This window comes from Podarcis muralis, chromosome 10, assembly GCF_964188315.1.
Source record: "Podarcis muralis chromosome 10, rPodMur119.hap1.1, whole genome shotgun sequence".
In the NCBI taxonomy this organism is placed as follows: domain Eukaryota; kingdom Metazoa; phylum Chordata; class Lepidosauria; order Squamata; family Lacertidae; genus Podarcis; species Podarcis muralis.
The window spans coordinates 51,750,826-51,775,144 of NC_135664.1; the positions used below are offsets into that span (position 1 = coordinate 51,750,826).

General features: G+C 43.0%; 1 protein-coding gene across 3 annotated transcripts in view; it reads right to left on the minus strand.

Moving 5' to 3' along the window:
• The window catches only part of RFX4 (regulatory factor X4), a 68,206-nt gene that overhangs the window by 18,540 nt on the left and 25,347 nt on the right, over positions 1-24,319 (minus strand). For all 3 annotated transcript variants that reach the window (XM_028746097.2, XM_028746095.2, XM_028746098.2), the window contains exons 3-10: positions 21,316-21,376; positions 16,110-16,233; positions 12,010-12,071; positions 8,928-9,141; positions 7,023-7,100; positions 5,451-5,614; positions 4,017-4,117; positions 1,517-1,575 (exon numbers count right to left, since the gene is read on the minus strand). In XM_028746097.2, coding sequence (XP_028601930.2) covers positions 1,517-1,575; positions 4,017-4,117; positions 5,451-5,614; positions 7,023-7,100; positions 8,928-9,141; positions 12,010-12,071; positions 16,110-16,233; positions 21,316-21,376 — 863 coding nt within the window. The remainder of the gene's footprint in view (positions 1-1,516; positions 1,576-4,016; positions 4,118-5,450; positions 5,615-7,022; positions 7,101-8,927; positions 9,142-12,009; positions 12,072-16,109; positions 16,234-21,315; positions 21,377-24,319) is intronic.

The window sequence follows — 24,319 nt, forward strand, 5'->3', positions numbered from 1 at the left end:
ACACGCTTCCTTGGCAAGGCTCACTAAATTGATTTTCTCATGGATTCTAATCTAGAAGCATTGTGGGTCACAACAGGCATCGATCTACTCACTACTAGGGATGGAAGGATCGGTCCATTTCGGTTCCATCAGTGTCTCATTTTTACAATCCTAAATTGAGCTCTCCACATTGCAACAGTTTGCATTTTTTTTTAAATCTGCATGAAAATTCAACAGCATTTAAGTCTGTATTTCTCCTAATAAACACGTGTTTATATGCAGTTTGGGCCAATGTGCACATTTTTGCAAGCAATTTCCCCCAATTTAATGCATTTTTGTATGTTATTTTCATGAACATCTTGCACACTTCCCCCAGCAATGGTTGGTTGAAGAATTGCATCACAAAATTTGGGTATGTCTTTTGAAGGATAGCTGTGTTTTGACTTGCAAATTGTTTTGAAAAGTGAGAATTTGATAGCTTTGGCTTTAAATACAAACTGAATTGAATTTTCCCTCCTTCTCTACTCACCTAAACAGATTACCTCCATTTGTTTGTGCTACAGTGTTGTTTGCTCTACAGTGTTGTTGTTTTTAAATTGCAAATAAATGCCGTTTCTTTTTCCACATCCGCTGAAGAACAAACACACACTGGAGTCGGAATCGCCGCCCTTGAACTGTGCCTGCAAGGGCCCTGTCGGTAGGCTTACCCCTTTAGACACACCAAAGGCTAATTCATACCTTTTATCACATCGAAAGCAAAATCCTCACACTGTGAATTTGCTACTTCAGTTCCATGCAAAGAGGCACCTGAAATCACACACCTTCCACATGAAACCGAGGCTGCAGGCACAGTAGCACAAACACATTTGCAGCTCTGCCCCACCCCCCCATATGTGAAATAATGATAGTGACTAGTATGACCATAACTAGCTCTCATGCTCCAGGGAGGGGGGCGGCTTTTAGGGAAGATGATGGAAAAATGCAGAGTGCTTGTCTCCTGGCACTTCTCTTTTTAGCAATGAACTGGGATGGCCCATCATCATGTGAGCAGGGGTGGAGGAAGGGGGGCGGGGGCGGGACGCCCGGGTGTCACTATTGAGGGGGGTGACAAAATGCCGGGCAGCACTCACAGCGTGCCTGAGCCGCGTGTCTCTCCTGGGAGTGACGCGGTGGCTTGGGCGCCCGCAGGCTCCATGCTGCCCCAAATGGTCCGCCCACCGCCTCCCCCTCAGCTGTAGGGCGGTTGAGTGGGAGGAGGAAGGGAGACTCCCCAGAGGCCCCGCGGAGTATTAAACAATATTAAAACAGTTGTGTCCAGAGACCATGGAAGGCAACGTTGGAGAGGCTATTCTACCAAATATTCTCCTGGAGATGTCTGAATTTCTCCAGTAGAGGAGAGGAGCTCATAAAAGAAAATTATGTCAGAAAAATGGTTTCTGAGAAAATTTGACTCGGCCCTGGTGTTTATACAGCTGCCAAAGCAAAGGATCAATAAACCACAGATAAAGTGACCTTGTAATAAAGACAGACAAAATACCTGACAAAGATGATTTAAGGATGTCTGTCTCCGAAGAATTTGAGAAAACCTTCTGGATACTGCCAATGAAGAAGATATTTATTATAATAAACCACACTGGTTATTTTCGTTACCAAACAAACAAAATGTATATAAAAAAATTGCATCTTAGTTGGGATGGTACTTTTTGACTTTTTACTAAAATTCCTGTTTTTGGCATCCAAATCAGCACAATTCATTTTCTATGGACCAAGGCCAATCTGCCACGGAAATTCATGGTACAGCACAATCCTATCTACTCAGAAGTAAGTTCTGCTGAGTACAATGAGGCATACCCTCAGGTTAACCAGGTATAGGATTGCAGGATTCACTGTGACCATCCTGTCCTGTTGATTTCAGTGGACTTAAGTGGGACTGATTTGGGGCTGGTAACTGTAGGACACCTATCACCTGAAATCTGGGTCCATTTATGCAAGCAAAATCCACATTATTTGCTGGTGTGTGTTTGCTTATTACTGGTATATAAATTTACATCTTTATTTTCAGGAATAAACCCAAATAATATAATTTACATGATTAGTCTTTCATTTTCTTTTAAGAAAAATGTAAACAAATATTTGTTGATGTTTATGAACTTGTTGATGCATCCAAAGCTCTGTAGAATAAACTAAACATGTTAAGAGTATTTTTATACTGAATCACTGCAGCAATCTACAACTGAATATTGTTGTACAAAAAAAATTAAATGGTTAATTAGGTCAACAACAAAACTTATAAATTGCACAGACCTAGAGTCACAAAAAACTTTTTTCTGTAGCAAGTTATGTATTTATTTATTTATTTCTTGCAAAATTTTCTATGCCACCGACATTAAATATATATATCATCATGGTAGCGCACGACAAAAAATCAATAAAAATCTCATCTGTAAAACAAATGTAGAATACATCATATTCTTAGTACTGACATAACCAGGGGGGAAACATTCCAAATAATTCTCTCTGGATGCAGTTCTGCTTTAGTAAAGCTAATAGCAAACCACAATTAACTTTGAGAGAAGGACTGAACCCTGTAACATTTGAATAAATTATGAAATTACAAAAATATTATTGAGAAGTTTATATCCCAAGTCTCCTCGACAAAAGGTTATTTTAATTTTTCATGCTAATCAATGCCTAATCCTTTTCCTAAATTAGTTTTCCCTCCCCTTTCATCTCCTTCTTATTCTTCCCCCCTCTTTTTTAACTTTGTGATGTGGAATTTGGCACTTATAAAAGGAGAAGAATTGAGAGCCATGAAATAAAGCAGACTTTATCAATAGGTGATGTGCACTGCAGGCATCTACAAAGCATGCCTGAAAAGAGTGCGGTGCCCTTTCCCGTGGAGATAGGGTAATTTGATCGCCTCCATTTTTAACTCTGCCACCTTTTCTGAGCAAAGGCCTCAAGCTGTAATCAAACAGCCGAAAATCTGGAGAGTTGCTTAATGGTTTTGGATTCGCTAAAACTACATCCAGGCCATCACGGAAGAGAAAGTTCAGCTTGGCTCACATAGCCAAAAGGAATTATCAGTTAATTTTGACTCAATGCTGTGCCAAGTGTTATACCTAAAAGATTATCACACCCCTTATATACCCGACTGATCATAGACCCTCCAAGTGCTCCTATTTTCCAGGGACATCCCTGATTTAGAGAAACTATCCCGGTTTCTGATTTGATCCAGGAATGTCCCACTTTTCCTTAGGATGTCCCTATTTTCATTGGAGGGTATGGAGTTATCCAATCCCTGTGCTGTCCGAAGGCAATCCTATATAGGGAAGTTTGTTTAAGGTTTAATGTTTTATTATGTTTTTTGCATATGTTGGAAGCTGCCCAGAGTGGCTGGGGCAACTCTGTAAAATGTGTGGGGTATAAATAGTAAAATTATCATTATGGAATGGGACGTCCCTATTTTCATCGGAGAAATGTTGGAGGGTTCGTGATCACTGTGCTCTGTAAGAAAGGAACTCCTTCAAATCTATCCTATACAATGCTGGAATTTGGCCCTTAGCATGGAAGAACCTTCCCTTTGGAATTCCTGTTTCATATCAGATAGCCACCATCTCTATCGCATTTTTGGTGCTTTCAGAAAACTTTGCTTTTTCAACAAGCCTTTTATGTGGATTTTTTTTTTTAGCCCAGCCTGTGTCAAATTTGAAATGGTTTTTCAAATGAAATGTTTAAAATTGTTTTATATATGAGCTTTTTACATTTTTTTATTGTTGATTTTTTAAATTGTTAAATCCCTTCAAGGTATTTTCCAGAAAGTGATTCATAAATGGAAATAAATAAGTATTTGGACACTTGTACTGATGTGGGATGGCATATGGTCTAATGAAATGATGTAAAGATGAATGAGCAAGGAACTCCCGCCAAAAGGAATAGAATGTTTTTTGGGGGGAAATATTTTCTATGTTTGTTACCAATAACGGGTAACACCATGTTGTTTTCCTGACCAAAGTAAGAAATTATACAATACATACGCTCAAACTTGATATTTCGTAGGTTTTCCGGCAAGTCATGAAGAGCTACTTTTAGCCACTCGTCCAGTTGTTTGGCAAACTTGCGTATCACCTGTGTCAAGCTGAAAAGGAAAGTACCACTTCAGAAATCTATGCTGAACCTCTTTCTCTGCATTCATGCCTGCAGCCATGAAAAACTAATGGCTCACCTAATCTACCCTTTGCCCCAATGACCTTTTAAGTTATTGATGCTGCAGTCCCATCCACAATTAACAGGGTTGGGGAGCCCCACTGAACTCAGTGAGACTTGCTCCTTCTGAATATGCATGTATAGGTTTGTACCCAGAATGTGTTGCAAAACAAGAGCAATCTGAAGTGCACACAAAACATTGATCAACTCTACTCATTCTTGAAGGAAGGCAAGTAGTTTGTCAGAATAGTCAAAGAGAAACGGGGTAGTTCAAACATGCAGGTGTTTAGTATTTAAAACATTTAACTATCTTGCTTGTGAAATCTGCACAGAATATAAAGGTTGTTGTTTCTTCCAGGCTATTCTGCCCTATGTTCCTGTATGTGCAACTTCCCCTTTCCCCTCCTTCCCCTTTGAACTCAGTCCAAAACAACATACTGTATCAGATACATTTGGGTGGCTCTTTATAATAATGTTAATGTCATTTATAAATATATGTTTCAATAATAATAATAATAATAATAATAATAATAATAATAATAATAATAATAATAATAATATATTATTTATACCCCGCCCATCTGGCTGGGTCCCCCCAGCCACTCTGGGCGGCTTCCAGCAAAACACTAAAATACAATAACCTATTAAACATTAAAAGCATCCCTAAACAGGGTTGCCTTTAGATGTCTTCTAAAAGTTTGGTAGTTATTTTTCTCTTTGACATCTGGTGGGAGGGCGTTCCACAGGGCAGGCGCCACTACTGAGAAGGCCCCCTGCCTGGTTCCCTGTAACTTGGCTTCTCACAGCGAGGGAACTGCCAGAAGGCCCTCAGTGCTGGACCTCAGTGTCTGGGCTGAATGATGGGGGTGGAGACGCTCCTTCAGGTATACTGGACCGAGGCCGTTTAGGGCTTTAAAGGTCAGCACCAACACTTCCCCGGAAGCTGCTTACGCAGTGGGCTGGAGCTGCAATGCCAGCTTCCCAGTAATGGCATCACTTACCAAAAAGCGGAGCAGCTATGCAGCTGGGAGGTCAGCACGGTGTGGGCAAATCCAGTATCCCACCATCAATCCAGCATCCTACCACCTCACCCCTTCCCCTCCTGGAAAATGTCAAGCAGCAATGACCCTACAGCTGTGACACACGGGACGAGCCACTTCTGGAAAGCCGCTTTATTAAACATTGTGCAAGTGCAACATTCTTTGACTCAAAGACATGTGTATGAACACAGATGCACATACAGATGCCTATCAGAACAGACTCACCTATCAGGTAACGCCTGCAACACCGTTGGCATCAAGACTCCGGAAATAGCTTTGTACAATATTGAATCGCAAACTCCAACAATGTTTACTACTGTGGAAGAACCCAATACAGGAAGCATGTGAGGTGGCATCCCTTGCCAAAAGTGCAGAAGAAAACTTTGAACCTAGAGGTGTGCCAAGACATAAGGAAGAAATGGAACTGGTAATATTTTTTTTATTGGCTAGATAACCAAGCAACATCCACTAGTGGTCGGCAGGGCGGGGTGGTGGCCCTTACTTGGAGAGGGGCAAGGTGACAAGAGAGGTCAGTGCAGTGCAAATGCACCAGTGGAGCTGATCAGACACACACACCCCAATGCGTTTGCACAGCACCAACCTTGTGGTCCCCTCGCACCTCTCCTTCTTCCTCAATGACATCAGCAATGGGAGGTCAGGTTAAGTGTTGTTACTCCACCGACCACTACCAATAACATCACTTCACAGCAGGAAGGTAGTTGAACTCAGGGTACAGAGAAACAGCTATCAGATTCTCCCCCACCCCCAGTTTATCTTATCCCATATGTGCAGCTGTCAGCTGCAGACTATTTTTTATTGCATTTCATTTATTTAGAAAGACTCAGAAGCCACTTAGTCAAAGAGCTCTCTAAGCAGCGTAATAAAACTGTAGGTAAAATGCAGCGAAAATCCACAAAACTTTAAAAACTTTTTTTAAAAAAAACCCAAACATACATACAACAACCGTTAAAATGCAGAACATGATGTGGTGCTTGTAAAAGTGTAAGTTCCACAGGTCAAAGTGGTCAAATGTATGAGGCAAGGTGATCCCTTATGTCATCTGATCCCAAACTGTTTAGGTAGAGGTAGCCAACATAGATTCCAGATGTTGTTGGACTCCAATTCCCATTAGCTCCAGCCAGCATTGCAATGGTCAGCGTTGACAACAGGTGTAGCCCAACAACATCTGGAGGGCTCCACAATGGCTACTCCTGTGTTAAAGACTTTGCATCAGACCTGTGCAAACAACTCTATCTCTCACACCTTTAAACAACAGAGCCTACTCTAGGAAAATGTGTTGATACTGGTGCACAGATACTGGTTAGGTGGGCTGACTGGGAGGGAGAAGATTCTGTAGTTGAGAATGGCCTCGTCCTCACATCACAGTAAGTCACTGTTTATCTTAAACCATTGCTTAATTGTGAACGTTCCTTGGTTTATTTCTGGCTTACCACTTGTGCTTTTGTTTGAAGCAAACAAGCGACGGCATGGTTTCAGACAACATGATAAGCCATATCATGGCTTATTTGAACCATGTAGGAGCCACATGGGGAGGGGGAGAAGCTGAGTGGAGGCCCTTGTGGCAGTGGGAGGCATGTCCATGATTAAACCATGGCTCAAAACAAACTGTGGCTTACCATGATGTGCAACCAGGTCCGTGTTTGAAATTCAGCATTCTAAACCATCACAGCAGCTCAGCCAACAATAAATACCAGAGGCTTCCCCACCATCTACAAGTACAATACAGATGGCTACTCTGTTGCCCATGAAACTTTTAATTATTGTTTTCTTACAAACCTCGTCAAAGTTGGCTCTTATTACAGTGTCGAGTATCCTCTGACAGTGTGTTCTGTACATCATAATAAAAGTGGACACCTGGCAAGGGAGGGAAACAATATGTTTTAAAAATATTCTTTTTATAGCAATAACCTAAGATCACCATGGCCATGACTCCAGGCAATGACTTGGCCATTAGGAACACAGGAAGTGGCTGCCTTATAATGAGCTGCTCCATCTAGCTCAGTATTGTCCACACTAATTGGTAGCTGCTGTCTCTCTTTCAGACACGAGACATTTCCAACCCTACCTGGAAATTCCAGGGATTGATTCTGGGCCCATGTGCATGCTAAGCAGATGCTCTCCCACTGAGCTAGGATCCTCCTCCGTGACACAGAGAGTGAGGGTCTGGCGAGTCAGGAGGGCCCGGGGGCACAGACTGTGGAAGGCCCAAGTCACACAGAGAGAAACGCCTTGAGCTGGAAACCTTTCGCTAAACAACTCTAAGCCTAAGACTCTTGTATTAGATTTCCCCCAATTATACTGACCAATATATGGTACACAGCCAGTGAGAAACTAATGGAGAAGTGACAGAAAACTAGGCTAGGGTCCAGGTTGCAAGAGCGGCCCATTCAAAACTCTGTGTTCCCCAGCACATGAGCAGAGCCTGAGAGGGTCCGGATGGGCTCTGGACCTCATCAGAGCAAACGGTCTCTTTGAAGCTGCCTGAGGTTCTGCTGCTTTGGCCCAATGGGCTTCAGTTTGCAGACAGGATGAGTGTTGGAAATATATCAATAAGGGGCTCTTTCTCCTCTAGATAAAAAATAAATAAATCATGGGCAATCTGCTATCTCTCTGTCTCTCTGTATCTAGCCAGCCTTGTGATCAAAAGGATCATGCACACACATATATGTATTTTTCACAACCACCGACTTGCCCAACTAGACATGATAATAATAATAATAATAATAATAATAATAATAATAATAATAATAATAATAATAATAATTTATTATTTATACCCCGCCCATCTGGCTGGGTTTCCCCAGCCACTCTGGGCGGCTTCCAACTGAATATTAAAAACAGTACAGCATCAAGCATTAAAAACTTCCCTAAAGAGGGCTGCCTTCAGATGACTTTTAAAAGTAAAATAGTTGTTTATTGCTTTGACATCTGCTGGGAGGGCGTTCCACAGGGCAGGAGCCACTACCGAGAAGGCCCTCTGCCTGGTTCCCTGTAACCTTACTTCTCGCAATGAGGGAACCGCCAGAAGGCCCTCGGCGCTGGATCTCAGTGTCCGGGCTGAACGATGGGGGTGGAGACGCGTGGAAGATACGTGATGGGGTTACAATTTAAGTCAGGGAAATGGAATAGGCAGAGGGGATTAACCCCCAGCCCTTTGGCCTTGAGCTACATACTCCTCCGCTCCCTGTGGTCGGTTCTTAACCCAAATAAGTCACGTTGAAAGACATAGCCACAGATCTCCCACATGATGTCTAGATTGGCAAGCATCCCGCCACATATACATTGGAAGACAAGATAGCAGGTCCCTGTAAATTCTACAGCAGCAGTGGGGAACCTCAGGCCCAAGAGCTGAATCTCCATGTCACACCCTGTTCCAGTACATGCTCTCTTTCCCCAAACTACACCAAAGCCCCCTGGTGCTTCTTGCCTGGGTGGAAGATGGAAAGACGTGTGTACAGTGTGGATGTCTGCAGAAGACTTTAAGATAAAGGGGGGTATACTTGTTTCTGGTGCAGCGAGCAGTTAAGGCCCCTCCCCATAAATAAAGTCAGAGCATCCTTAAACTCACTCTTTTCAAAGGGTGACCCCCACCATATAACTGACCAACCATTCCTCAACAGAGGAGCATAAGGGGGTGTGTGGGGGGGGGAGGCAAGCCAGAGACTATTTCACTAGAGTCACCTTCTCCTCTGGCAAGCTGGCTGGCAGATTTAGATCTTTGACATTTGGAAACTCTGGCAGCAACGTCCCCAGTTTGGATCGTGGTGAATACGCCACTGTCTGTTTGGTGACTTCTTTTTTTCCTGTTTCATTGACCCAGGCTGCTCCTTTCTTAGAATACATCACGTCATAATACTGGGAGCTTTCTTTTACTGCAATCCCATAGTAATGGTACCTGAAATGTTGAAATATACATTTGTTAGCGGGAGGGGGTAGGGACCCTCAGAAAGGAGTTATTCATTCAGTATGATTTTTTAAAAGGAAACCGCTAACGAAGCAGATTTTACGCCAATTTACAAGTTGATGCACGAGTGCAAATCCAGCAACGGAATGTAATTCCAATGTTCAAAGCAGCTCACTGCCCAGTCCAGCTGCAGAAGTATCCTAAGGGCTGCCAAATGTGGAAGAGCCCAGTGCTTTTGCCTCCTGCCCGAGGAAGCCTACTGTCCAGGTGCTGAGTGCAAACTAAGCCACAGGTGTACAGACCTCCCTTTAGTTCCTGGTAAATGGCCTATACAGTTACTTAGGAGGATACAAAGAACAGCTATGACAGAATGGCTTCTAGCAGCGTCTCACAAAGCCACTTATGGCAGGGGTAGCCAAAGTGGGGCCTCCAGATGTTGTTAGACTCAAACCCCCCATTAGCCCCAGACAATGTGACCAATAATCATGGATTATAGAAGGTAAGTCCAGCAACATCTGCAGAGCAAAACATTGGCTACCCCTTCCCTATGGCAGCAGGACACTGCATTAAAGAAGAGGGCCAGTGTTTCTTTTCTTTTTGTGCTCCTTGTCCACACCACATCATAGAATCAAACTAAAAGGTAAAGGACCCCTGGACAGTTAAGTCTAGTCAAAGGCGATTATGGGGTTGCGGTGCTCATCTTGCTTTTCAGGCTGAGGGAGCCAGTGTTTGACCACAGACAGCTTTCTGGGTCATGTGGCCAGCATCACTAAACCGCTTCTGGCGCAACAGAACACCATGACGGAAACCAGAGTGCATGGAAATGCCGTTTTACCTTCCCACTGCAGCGGTACCTATTTATCTCCTTGCACTGGTGTGCTTTTGAACTGCTAGGTTGGCAGGAGCTGGGACAGAGCAATGGGAGCTCACCCTCTCATGGGGATTTGAACCGCCCGCCTTCTGATTGGCAAGCCCAAGAGGCTCAGTGGTTTAGACTACAGCGCCACCTGCGTCCCATTAACTGTAGAGTTGGGAGGGTCATCTAGTTCAACCTCCTGCAACTTGCATCGTCCTGAAATACTGTGCCCCGGTGCACCTGGAGCTTCTTCCTGATGCCCTCCAGGAAAGGCCCTGGGTCCCCACTCCTTTTCGGGCTGCCAGCAAATATTTGCGCAAATCCTATTGGTGCACATGTTAAAATGAAATGTGTGGTTGTGACAAACAGGTCGGGGCAGAAATCAGGGACCTGTGAGTACGTAGTTGCAGCTGCCTGTTCAGCTTACTTGTGGCAGCAAAGCCAGGTTTTCCTTGCCATAATGTGTGGAACAGCCCCAATGCATCAGGCTGGCCTGGAGAGAGAAGCGTTAGAAAAAAACTTGACCTCCTCTATCTCTGGATGTCAGGCAGCTGATAAAAGCGAAAACTGCAAAGCCACAGCCTTCCTTCCATGTCTGAGGTTGGATGGAAGGAAGGCAGTTTACTAACAATCTAGGGAAAATGAAATATGAAATACAGCTTTAAATATCCAATACAGGGAGAGCCACAGCTTCTCTTACCTGCTACTCCTCTCACCTGTCATATGCTGCCCACTCCCTTGTCTGCTGGGAGGACTCCAGTTGTACCAACCAGCAGGCAGGGGAGAGGGTCGATTACAGGAGAGGGAGAAGCTGCAGCTGTCCTTCCTCCGGCTGCCTTGGGGGAATTTAAAAGCCCATGTATGTTATCCAGGTTGTGACATGGGGTGCTTCCAGACAGATGCTACTTGTGAGATGGGTGCTTCTCATGTGCTAACATTTTTCACAGCATCCGTACAAGGGGATGGGCCATCATGTCCACTTGGATTTTTCCCAGTTCCCGCCCCCCCATCTTAAATTCAGTCCACATTTCCACAAAAGTTTGTGGGTTTGTTTGTTTTTTAATCCTCATAAAAGGCCATCAGCATTTTAGTGCAAATTCCTCCTACTACACACATTTTTGTATGGAACTTTTGCCTAATATAATACATTTCTGTATGCTATTTTCACAAATATATGCATATTTATGTGACCCTTTAACCTAGTATATGCATTTTATACACATTACTTGGCTGGAAAAGTGCACTGCTAATTTGGAGAAATGCGAATTCCAAAGACTGGCTGTGTTTTGGTTTGCACAGTGTTTCAGAAAGTGTGAATAAGGTTTACCTTTAAATATAAAACTGAATTGAACTCCTCTCCCACCCACACAATGTTGTTGGCATAAAAATCCCAGTCTATATCCCCCTCCAATTTAATCTGAAAAACCAGGAAAATCCAATTAAAGAACCTGCTGCCAACGACTTGATTGTCATATATGGACAACCCATTTACAGGATTAAGGCCCCTCCCAATCTGGAAGCACCCAGACACAGCCATGCACAAACTGGCAACATGGCCACTGATCTCATCTTCTGATGAAGAGAAAGCAAGCACCTTGTTATCTTTTGCGAATTGTAAAGCCCTGGCATTCTTTCCGCCCAAATCTGAGTCCAAGGTGACCCACTGCAGCAGAAGGCAGCGTTTCTACACCTTGAACAACAGCCTTGGAGAGGAAAAGAGTTTTGGTTGCTGCTAAAACAATCTCTTCTATGCAACTATTAGAAGTTTAGGAGCTCTGTCGCTCTGTTGTATATCAGACTCTCAGTAGCACTGCTGATCCCACAGAACAAAGCATATCGAACAAAAGAGCCAGTGCCCTTTACTGGACCTAAGAAAGGTCAGATTTGTTTGGTGTTTCTCCCTCCAACACACACCAAAAGCCATATTACAAAAAGGCTCCCAGTGAATAACCTACGACCATACTTAGCCTTTCCGTGATTATGAAACACACATTATTGCTTACTTTGACTGGCCTCTGGTTCCAAGTCTTCTTGTTGTTAACTGCGGAAATTGCTGCCTTATTATCTGCAAATAATATTCACGAGTTAACAAGTTAAAAAACAAAGCCCTCTGCTCAGAATTTAGCAATGGGGGTAAAGGTAAAACAGGCTGGAAACTTAAAAACACAGTTTTTGGCTCAGACCCGCAACAAGAGTATACAAATATATTGATTTTGTTTATTTATGTAAATACATTTATATCCTCCCTGCTTCATCCAAAGAAACCCAGGGTGGATAACCCACAAAGTTAAAAGAACAAATAAGGTCCAATAAAACAATGCATCAATAATTAAAACAGACAGAACAACAGCATCAGCAACTAACCACTCCAACATGGTTAGCAGGTGGGTCTTTCACACCTGGTAGCTGTATAGTTGCCCCTGTCCCTTGCTTCCAGTGTGGGGCAGTGTATGTAAGAGCACATGCCTCAATGGTAGGGCAGTGAATGCACCATTTATTAAGAGTTGCTGCAGGTTCCTTTGCTGAAAAAACGGCAGCTGAACCGGCAGCAATAGCAAGGAGGAGGAGCAGAAACAGGACCAGGAGGCTCCAATGCCTGAACAGGTAACCAGGGATGCCAACTGCTGATGCTAGCCCTGCCTACTTGGGGGCACCTCGATGGCTAGTTGTATGGAAGACAGAGTGATGGACCTTTGGTCTGACCCTGGAAGACAATTATTAGTTCCCTCGTGCATCCCTACAAATATACATGGGATACCAGCAGTGTAGCTCCAGAATGCTTATTGTGTGAACGGGCTGCAAGGGAAATCTCAAATCTGAGGCAAATTCAGAAGCATGTTCAGGTGAGCCTATCCAGACAGTTGCTTCTCCTGTCGTTGTAGTGCCAACATAGGTGAGCTGAACAAAAAGTACTTCAAATATAAATTTTCTTGCATGGGGTGTATGGACTTCACGTGCAGTCACTGTTCCACCTAGGAACCAGTCACTATCTGCAGGCAGATTCGTACTGTGCCCCTTTATCTTATGGGTTGCTGGGCAGCCCTTAGTCACACTTCTGGCTAAAAAGCATCCTTAGAATCCTGAGCGTCCCTTTTGTTTATTTGCTTTTTGTAGTCCCAGGTGGTTGCAAAAATAGGTTTGAAAACGTGACGGATAAAATAACTGCTAAAGATTTGTAAGGCTGAAGCCTGTATGATTTTGGTTTTTGAAACTAATTTTACTGGGGGTGGAATCATTTAAAGCTACAAACTTCAAAATACCTGACGCATTATTTCACACAACTGTGTGGCAAATGAACCCAACACGTTTAATGTCAATTTTCATTTCATCTTGCAGCAGGCATGACAGCGACGTACAAGGAAAAGTTTATTTACAGTGCATGAGACCTTTGGAAGGTGCACTTAAAGAATCCCATTTGAGGAATATTTAGTTGGGGGCTAAATATTTCATGTGACTTAATTCTTTTTCAATAGTTTTGATAAATGGATACCACTGAGCAAAAACATTAAGTACATACAGCAAAAATTTTCAAGGACTGGTACCAATCTTTTAAACTTGGACAAAACACCCATATACATCCTCCGATATATCACAGTTTCATTCTCATAATATGCAAATCATGTAGATTGCCTGTAGTTATTATTCAAATTAGCTTGACTGCAGATACTTCTTACAGAGGAGATACCTGTTGTGATATTTTGCCTGCAATGATTCTATTTCCCACATTCTGAAATTCCCCCGTGCTCAACAACCCATCCATATTTACTGAAAATAATGGAGCAGAATTTTAAATGGGACAGACTTGTCAATTTACTGAGAACATCAACCTGGAGGAAGATCTATCCCTATTAAGTTCTAGCATGGATGGCAAGACTGCAGTTGAAGCAAGGGCCCCACAAGCAACAAAGAGGTAAAAATCAAATAGTGGAAAGTATTATTTTGCCAAGATGTGTTAAGCATGAAAAAGAATCCATCCCATGTTTCAGACAGGGAATTAAAATTACAAAAATAAATATAGATGCTTCCTAAACTATGTTCATTTTGTTAATTTTAGAGCCGTGCAACTGATTGAAATAGTCTGTTGCCTCCATTGGCTTTTAACCCTTCTTGCTGCAAATGCCATCATGGCGGCAAAGTGCCCACACCCCAAATTCTGTGATGTACATTTGGATCACAGCTGCTGTGCAAAAATGGAAAAAAACAAACAAACCCACACACCATTTACATACAATTTCCACCCTCCCTCTGATTTTACTACTTATTATTATTTTTCTCTCATAACAGGAAACCACCCTGGCATTGGTTCATGAATCTTATCCAGAATAGTCCACAGATGTTACAGAAGCGTGGATTTCACTAGCCTTTCTGGTTTATTTTCTGGAGCGAAGAGAAAAAAAATCAGCAAACAGAAAAACACTTTTGTTGAGCTGTGAAAGTTCAGGCTAGCTATTTGATAAATGAGCAGACAGGCAAGCTGCCTCTTTCTCCCTCTCTTTTTTGTGCGGGTTCAATGAAGCCTACCTAAAGAACACCACATGCTGTTCCAGCTACTGATCTAACATTCCGCAACATCTCAGCCTTCCAAATTCTCTTTAATTACACATTAATCCCACCCCTCTCTCTTTCAGTTTGTGCAGACGGGGATGGGGGTTCCTAGGGGCTGTGGGAAAAAAAGCATTTTCTGGGCTTTTTTGTGGGGGGGGGAGGGGTGCATGTTGTCATTCAGGACGCACTCCCAAAGCAGAATATTACCTCAACAGACCTAAAGCAAAATGAAACATCCCAGCTCACTTTAGCTCGCTTTCGGAAGTACGAAAAACAAACAAAACCCAACAAGTTCCTTTACACTTCCAGTATTTCAACCCCAGCAAATCAAGAGGGCTTTAGCAAAAAAGTTATCTGTGTACCAAAATGCACCTTTGGTGACCTTCCAGATGATTTTTTTAAATCCTGGATCTCTCTTAAAGCTACACTTGCACTAGCCACAGCCCAGCACCGATATATATAGGGTGTTTTTCTCACATTATGAACCGGAAAGGAAAAGAAAAAAGATTCATGTAATGGTGGCACTGCTATGAAGATGTTTTTGCAATATATTTTGTGGGGTGGAAAAAGTAGGTGCTGATACTGTGTGGTGATTGGCTGTACTGGTGGATGGGGGGGGGGGTTATGTGGGAATAGAAAGGGATGAGTGACATTGAATAATAATAATAATAATAATAATAATAATAATAATAATAATAATAATAATAATAATGATATATTTATACCCTGCCCATTTGGCTGGGTTTCCCCAGCCACTCTGGGTGGCTTCCAACAAAAGATTAAAAATACATTAAAGTATCAGTCATTAAAAACTTCCCTAAATAGGGCTGCCTGTATGGGCAGCAGGTATGGTATGATTTGTGTAAATGTAAGGTCGAATCTGGGTGTGACGTGCGCGCATTAAGTGGAATAACCATTGTGTTTTGTGAGCAGGAATGGGGAAGAAATTCAATTCAGTTTGCATTTAAAGTCAAATTTGGCATATATTTTTTTACTTTCCGAAACAATACAAAAACAGTCATCCCTCACAGAGGTACAATTCCCAAAGTCCCCTGGGAAGAGGGGTTGACTGTTAAGAATTGTAGCTCTGTGAGAGGAACAGGGGTCTCCTCACAACTTGCAGCACCCTTAACAAAGTACAGTTCCCATGATTCTCTGGGGGAAGCCATGACTGGTATGATACTGTTTCAAGTGTATAGAGCAGATGGAGCCCAATTCTGTCATTCAGGGTGACTGTATCTGGAACAGAAGACCATCACATGCACTCTCTTTCTGGTGACACAATTCACTAACACTAGTCAAATTCACTCAGCTACTTTTTGACTTTTAAGTCTCACGCTCATCAAAACATTTCTTAAAACTGATGCTACTAATAATCCAATCATGGCACTGCCTCCCATCAAAAACTTCAAAAGGAATCTCCTCCGTCTTACTGTTTTTCTCCTGACAGTTTCCCGCTTTGGATTGCAGTCCACATGTAGGAGATTGTATATTTCACGGCCATTATTATTTCAGATTCCCAAAACCCCACTTGAGGTGAGGTTTGGTTGGCACTCACCTTTCCAAAGCTGGCAGCATTGACTGGCTGTGTGTCGTTTTTCTCGCAGAAGTCCAAATAGTGCATATAAAGGGCGCTTCGAGGAATGCAGACACCTTCTGCGATTTCGTAGTTCTCCTCCAGCCTTAAAAACAATGATCAAACAATGGAAAACTACAAATAGGTTGGCTGCTCTGTATTTCAACTTCCAAATCTGCAGACTGAAGGGCCAGCTCCTATGCTAGGACATTGTTTTTTCATTCATAAAAATTAGCCAAATGTGTTCTATTTATTCTGTACTGAAATACAGCATACTTTGCACACCACCACCACCAATTCTATTAATATACAAATAATACTAATATAAATGAAAATCAATGGTGATGCTGCAATGTGCCACAAATTCTTGAAGTCAGACTCCTGTAACACGTCAAAATGTCTTACATCACTAGAATACTAAGTAATTAAGGATCCAAAGGCTGAAATAAAACATTTTCACACATTTAAAGGCAGTCAAACATTAAAATGCCCTTCAGCACTTTATAACTATTTTCTGATATGCCGTATCTTGAGTGAAAGGAATGCAACCAGAGACTAAACCAAGCAGTAAAATATTGTTCTGCCATACTCTGTATGTAACCTTCGCACAAAAGCTTATGCCACAACAAATCTGCTAGTATTTTAAGGTGCCAAAAGATTTAGGCTGCTATCCTGTACATAACTTCCTGTGGGAAAGAGCCACGAAACTCTGTAGCATTGAGTAGGCATGCACTGGATTGCACTGTGAGCCTGTTGCAGCAAAAACAAAAAACGCAGTCGCCTCTCAAGAATGCCCTTGTTATATTTCAGTTTGCATGGTAATAACAAAACATATGTATACATGCATATATTGATCTCTTATCATTTAAAAGCAGCACCAAGGTGTGCATGCAGGAAGCTCTGCATGCCTTGACTGAATTGACCTACCTTCAACTCAAGTAGGTTGGTACTGTCTGTTCTGACAGCCCCAATTATCTGTTTAAGGAAGAAGTGGGGAGCTGGATTCAGCCCCTTGTATTCTTGCACTAGTCAGTGGGGCAAGAAACACTAGGCAGTGTTAGTTCATCACTAATCATAAAACAGTACTCTGCCTGGCCTTGAAAGGTGGCCCGCAAAGCTGTTTTTTGGTGAGCCATGCCCACTTTCCCCACATCTGATATCATGTAAGGTGTCAGATGCCTGGAAAAGAATCAGAGCCCTGCTGGCCCCTCATTGAGGCCTGTGGAGGACTGGACACATCTGGATCCGGTTCGCTGGTTCACAGCATTAGCACCCCAAATAAAGGGTCTCGCTTCACCCACAGCCACAGCCTTGGATGCGAGCAGAAAGCAAGCATATCTTTCCCTCCCCTCACAGATTTCAGTCTGCTTCTTGCTTCAACTTCTAGCTTACAAACACACACAAGTTTCACCTCTGGCCTTTGTCTTTCTAACTACCAGCCAATTGAAGGGTGGGGAGCCCACTCATTTGCCATCTAGCATAGAGCCACTCCCTTTGCTTCCTTAAAGGCCCATTACCTCAACAGGAAGCTAGCCTGGCTCTTCCAGGAATTAGAAAGGGATCCAGGCATGCACCCTAACCGCTACCCATACTCATAACAAAATGATAGTAGTTCAACAGACTTGGATTTGAAAATAAACACCTCTCTTTAAACACTAAGTTAGCTGTTTAAGCACAAACCTACTAAGCAACAACCTTTCTTGAAGACACTAATTTATGTCCTGCTAGCTTCTTTTAGGAATTTTCTCCCTTATCTTCAAGATAAGATATTTGGTGGTATGAATAGACTCAATAAGGGCGCCGCAGCCATGCTTCCTTCCTTTCAACGGGAATATCATCTCTGCATCTTTCCCCAAATTCATGGACCTCAACAAAACCTCTTTTCAAAGCGCAGAGACTTTGCTTGTATGCTATAACTGCTAATTGGCACGTCAGTTTCTCTGACCAAGACAGGATAGAAAGGCCGTGTTAATTATTTCTCTTCATCATATATTTGATGAATTTCCCCTCTCTTTTCTTCCTTTTCCCCTCTCTGTCTTTCACAGAGAGTCATTAGTTTGACACTGGACAATGTTCCATTATACCTGAACTCTTTTTTAATGATCAAAAATCCAACCTTGCAGAATGTCTTTCAATTTTTTGCCCCCGCTTAAAAAAAGAGGGGGAGGGAGCCTTCATCATAAGTTGAATTCAGCTCTAGCCTACAGTATTGTGTAAAGATAATGAACTTTGACTATTATCCCTATAAGTAGTAGAGGAATGTCCTTATAAAGCAATATGAGCTCTCACAATAAGATTTTGAGGCTACTCATAGCATTGCAGCATATCTCATATTATGAAGATGAAGAATGGGGCTTCCTTCACTGGTTTTACAGTGGTTTTACTTTGCCCGGGGAAGGGTGAGAGAGGAGGCCCCCCTGGCTGTGCCACGGTTTAAATTTCCCGTGGCCATGCCCCCTACCAGCACTGATTGGATGGCGGGACCACCTCTGGGCATCGCCCCGCCCAGCACTGGTGATGTGGCCGGGACGGCATGAGGAGGACGTCAATCTCTGTCCCCTGCCGGATCACTCTGGGGACCTAGATGCCTGGCCACAACACCGCCCACCATAAAAGGCAAGCGGACATCTCATATTATGAAAGTGAAGAATGGGGCTTACTTCACTGGTTTTACATTTCTATTGCACCTTCTCTTATCTTTGGAAATCTTTACTATGAAGTGCTAAAGAAAAAAGCCACTGGCTTTAGGAGAATATAAGAATACATCAAGATGCAGAAATATTGCACAATCATTTTAAGTGTTCACAGTAGTTGCATAATTTAATCACAAATGGTCTTTGTGTCCAGGAGAAACACTCTGTTAGTTCAACGTATGCAGCTATTTCTTTTGTCATCACAATATACATTTATTGTATTCAAGCCAATCCAGATCAGTTCAGTACATCCTGGATTCCAACGGTGTCACACACCATAAAGCCAAATATAAAATTGGGTGACTCAGACAAGCAAGTCCTGCTGCAAAACAACCAATGAATCCTTGCAGAAAAATTTGCAAAGCAGATTTTAAAAAATGAACAAAGTTCCAGATCCAGTTAATAATCCATGGCAGCCAGTTCAAAATACCATGCCCAGAACTTCACTCAAGGAAGCGAACCAAACCATATGCTTCAGATCCACTCAACCCATGAAGACAATTCAAAGCCAAAGTATAAGCAAATCAAAAATATATATAGTTATCACATCCCTCTCTCGTGCTTATATCCATGCAAACATGTACAATCTCAATTCCCTTCCCCTTAACACCTCCACCATCACCACCCACAGTCCTCTGCTCCCACTTCCACTGACCTAGTTAGCTGGGCCCCATCTGCATTGGCCAAACAACCTGAAATGCGGCACAGCAGGACAGGCCAGAGTACTGCTGTTGCCACTGCTCATTGGCCTTCCTGAAATATGTAGCAGGTAGAGCACCCAAGCTGCTGCTGACATATGTCAGCTGGTCCCAAATGCAGCAGCCACACTGCTGCTGCTGCCACCGCGACACTACTCTGCTTTTCCTCTTCCCGTTGCAACTTCCACACTGTTCCACACATCCTCTGCTCCCAGGCAGACTGTAGCATTCAATTTGCCTGGAAGAATAAAAGGGAATTCATGGAGCTATGGTGGCAAATTAGGAAGGGAAAAGGAGTTGGTGTGGTATGTAGTAGTACCCTTTCACCTTCTTTCCTTCATTCCTTCCCTCCTTCCTCCATAGCAGGTCCTACAGCCCAGATATTTTGTACCTCTGGCTCAAAAACCCAAAGGTGGCACCTCAGGCCTAGAGGTTCTGGGCCAAACCCAAGAACCCTACTTGTGATCAACCCAACACAACAGGCTTGTCAGGATTGAGCAACTAAGATTGGAGCAACTAGGAACAAACTATACCAACATGGGTCCTAAACCAAAGTTGTAGAGTTTGGTGGCAACAAGCCAGAACAGGGACCGCAGGAAAAAGGAAATAGCCAGAGGCTGTCGCATTGGTGAGGAGAGTCAACTGGATTATATAATATAGGCTTTGCCCCTCTCAGACATCTGGGATACAATAGTAAACAATGGGCACATTTTGACAGAGCCAAGGATCCCAGGGGTTTAGGGACTGGCCACTAACCTCCAAGACTAGGGATGCTAACAAAATGCTTCAAATAATACTGCTGCCAATATTTGCTTGTTTTCTTTTGGGAGCAGAGCTCTATTATCTAATTAGGGCTGATGTCCAGGCTAACAAGCTATCTCCAGACTCCATCAAATTATGGGAGAGACTGACGCAGAAGGCCTGTTTTTCCTGTATGGGTGTGGGATAACTGGAAGCACTAGTCAGTGGGGGAAATCAAATTTAACAAACAAACAAACAAAAGGAAAAAAAGATAAGTGCTGTTTGAATTCATAGACACTGCTAGCAGTCTGTTAGCACAGCTTGAGGGTGGGGTCTCAGAGGACTACTTTTGCCCATATAATCCTGCTCACTTATAAAATTCTTTTTGGGAGGGCCTTTTCTGGGTGCCCCGGTCTTCAGAAATGAGGAGTTTTCTGGCTTGTGTTGGTTTTGCTGGTTATTAGAGAGAGGCAGGAGTTGTGCTCACCACAGACCAGTCTTCCTCAATCACCAGATGTTTTTGACTATAATTCCCATCAGCCCAAACCAATATGACTATACTGGCTGGGGCTGGTGGATGCTGAAAATTGAAACGTCTGGAGGGCACCAGATTGGGGAAGGCTGCCATGAACATAGTGGATAGTGCTTTTATGTGGTTTAGATGGCATTAGTTGTATCTGGGCGGAGTAAGGAATTTCCTGTTCTTTTCTTGATGGAGAGAGAGAAAAAGTTCCTGTCTGGCTTTCTAACTAGTGTTTACTGTCAGCCAGGTGTGGGGACTCTTTAGCCTTCCAGGTGTTGCTGAACTACAACTTCCATCAGCACCGGCAAGCATGGCCAATTGTCAGGGATGAGGGGAGTTCTAGTTCAGCAACATTTGGAGGACCAAAGGTTCCCCATACCTCCTCTAAGATTTCAATTACATCCATCCTCATTTATCCTTTCTTTTCTTATCATCCTTTCAGTTGCACTTGCTTTTCTGAGTCTCGATGTAGGTAGCCTGAAAATACAAAAGGCTCACATCTTATCCTTTAAATACAATAATAAAAATCTTACCATTGCAGAGTAGCTGGAGTGGAATGTGGTTTGGATGCTCTGTTATTCTCTTTCTCCTCATCTGTTGCGAGAAAACAATACGAGAGAAGAGACTTTCAGTCAAACCACTAAAGCACCAACAAGGGGGATGCAGGATTAACCACTGTACATAAAATCTCATGCTTCCCAGGATAAACTCTGAAAGTTGCATAGCACAGCTGGAGTCACTGTGAATCAGCATGTCGTTTGTTTAACACTGGGTTGCAGAGCCTCAGTTCTGGAGTCAAAAGCCACCCCTGGGGCTCTCTTATCTGGCCCTCGGAACTTTCCCTGGCCACATCCCTTCACCAGCCCTACTTTCCATCCTCCTTGAGTGTTTCTGCCTTGATGCACTGAGGCAGCATGTACCCTGATTGGCTGTATAGTTCTGAGGGATTCTCCTCTGTGCATTTGGTTGAATGTCATCCTGCAATGTACAAGGCCTGAAGTAAGAAAGACAAAACATCTCCATTTGCTTCTCCTAAAATTATACTGTTTTAGGAGATTATAGTGTTTTCAAGACTTTTCTCTCTGGATTCTATTTGTGTTATTTGTGTGACTTTGCTAACCAAAGGAATTGCAGTCTGAAACATCTGGAGGGTACCAGCAAAGGCTGACCTGGAGCTTAGTGTCACTCCCTTCACCTTACTGTAACTGAAAAAGTATTCAATATACTCATCTCCTGTTTACCTATTCCTCCATTTCCCCCTTCCTTCATTGTTTCCTCTTATTTTGGAATGTAAGTCACTTTAGCAAGGGGCTTTGTCATGCCTGTTCTTTGAAATGAACAATGTAGAGAGATAGATGGCCTATATTTAGAAATTAATCAATTAATATGATGGTAACAGCAGCTGTAAGCGAAAGATACCATCACCACCTCTCTGAGAACTGAGCTTGTAAAGGTGTGACAGGCACTATGGAATTTATTTCAAAGATAGGGATCCCCAGAAAAATCCTGATGGAGCTAGCTGCCAGTCAAAGTAGACAATAATGGGTGAACTGGGCAATCAGTCTGATTTGGTATTAGGCAGACATTGCGATGGATTCAGCCCCTTGTCAGAAGGCTATGGGACCACTGAGAAAATATCAGGTTATTTTCTGTTATTTTTTTACTCTTCAGATAGTATTTTATTTCGTTCACAGGCAATCTGAGGGTTCCATTCCTCTCCCATTTAATATATGGGTGAGGTGAGCCCACCCAAAGAGTGTGTGGGTCAGATGCTGAGGGGGTGGTTGTGATGCAACAGTCCGCCTCCTCCTGAGGCCTATGAAGCCTAAGGATGGGTTTGATGAACAAACACTGGCCCCTTCCTTCCTCACAGAAGTACTGTGGCAAGAGAGAAGGAGCTACAGAGGCAGGACAGTGGTGTTACCTGGTTCTGATTGGTGCATCTGATCCCCTTCCCTCATGGCTAGCTTTCCTTTTCCATTTACAGCCATCGAGGAGCGAAAGGCTGTTTCACTTGACTGGGGCTTTGCCATTAACACGTATCAAACTGGAATTACCCGCTTGAAAATCTTCACAGAGGCCAGCACCTTAAAATCGGGCTCAGTGAGCTAAGACTGCTGAGCCAATGATATCACAAAGGACAGTGGGTTGACATCAGCTTAACAAACGTGAGGTAGAGTGTATCAAACTACCTCACAGAGGTCTTGACATCATCCAAGCTGGCCAGTAGGCTGCACCCAGTGGCCACGTAACAGCCTATGGCTAGACATCAGCCAAACAAAGCAGAAGAATGGGTTCAAGGGAGCTTCTCAGCAGGGTTTGGGTGATCTGCCTTAGAAGCCCAGCAAGTCAGATCTGGCCACTTCAACATGCTAGAAGTACTAAACCTACAAACCTAGTATTAAACCTAGAAGTATTAAAACACAAGCAGGATGGGGAGTCCATTGACCTCTTTCCACTGTTGCTCCCCACCTGCTATTCATTTGTACACTGTCTGTGGGCATGGAGGTTGACTAATAAATAATAATAATAATAGTGGCTAGTAGCAACTGAGAGCCTTATTCTCCATTAACTATCCTCCACTTTCAAAGCCATCTAATATATCCTTACAGAAGAACACAAGAAGAGCTCTGCTGGATCAGGCCAAAGGCCCATCTAGTCCAACTTCCTATTCTCACTGATCAGATGCCTATGGGAAGGAAGGCTTGAATGTAACAGCATTCTTTCCACCATGATTCCCAGCAAGTAGCATACTGCCTCCTAGTACATAGTCATCGTAGCTAGTAGTCACTGGTAACCTTATCAGACGTAACATAGCCATATACCAGGGAGTAAGCCACCCTGGAATCAGTCTACTTCTGAGCAGATATGCATAGGATTGCATTGAGAGAGACTTTACCGAGACCATTCTGGAAGTCTCATCTGCCCCTACCCATAATGACTGTAAAAAACATGCGTCTTCTATGAGCTATCACAGATGGTGAATAAGAGCCATTGCAGAAACGGTGCCACAGACAAAATGCTCATATCCACTTTCAAATTGCCTTAAAGTCCATCCTTCTTACTGGAGTGTTCACATTCTGCAGTGAGTCATCAAATGTTGCACATACAGATGTGAACTGGATCTTGAAATAGTTGCAAAAAGCAGATTCAAGACCCTGCCCTTTTTATAAATAAATAAATAAATAAATTGTGGTTCGTCCATTTTCTCTTAATATATTGCCTCATCTCAGCTTCATGCGCACATCACTAAAGCTATTATGTTATGTACAATGACTTGGGAGTAAGCATTACAGAATTCAGTTGGAATTACTTAGGAGTAAATAAGTACTGAACTGTGGTATGAGGAAAGAAAACCGTTACAACACTAAGCTAAAGGGCAAAAGACACACACATCATGTTGCATATATCGTTGGCCACATTCACACTTCACATTGAAAAGCACTATGATACCACTATAAACAATCATGGGTTTTCCCCGAAAGCATTCTGGAAGCTGTTGTTTGTTAAGAGTGCGAAGAATTGTTAGGTGACCCT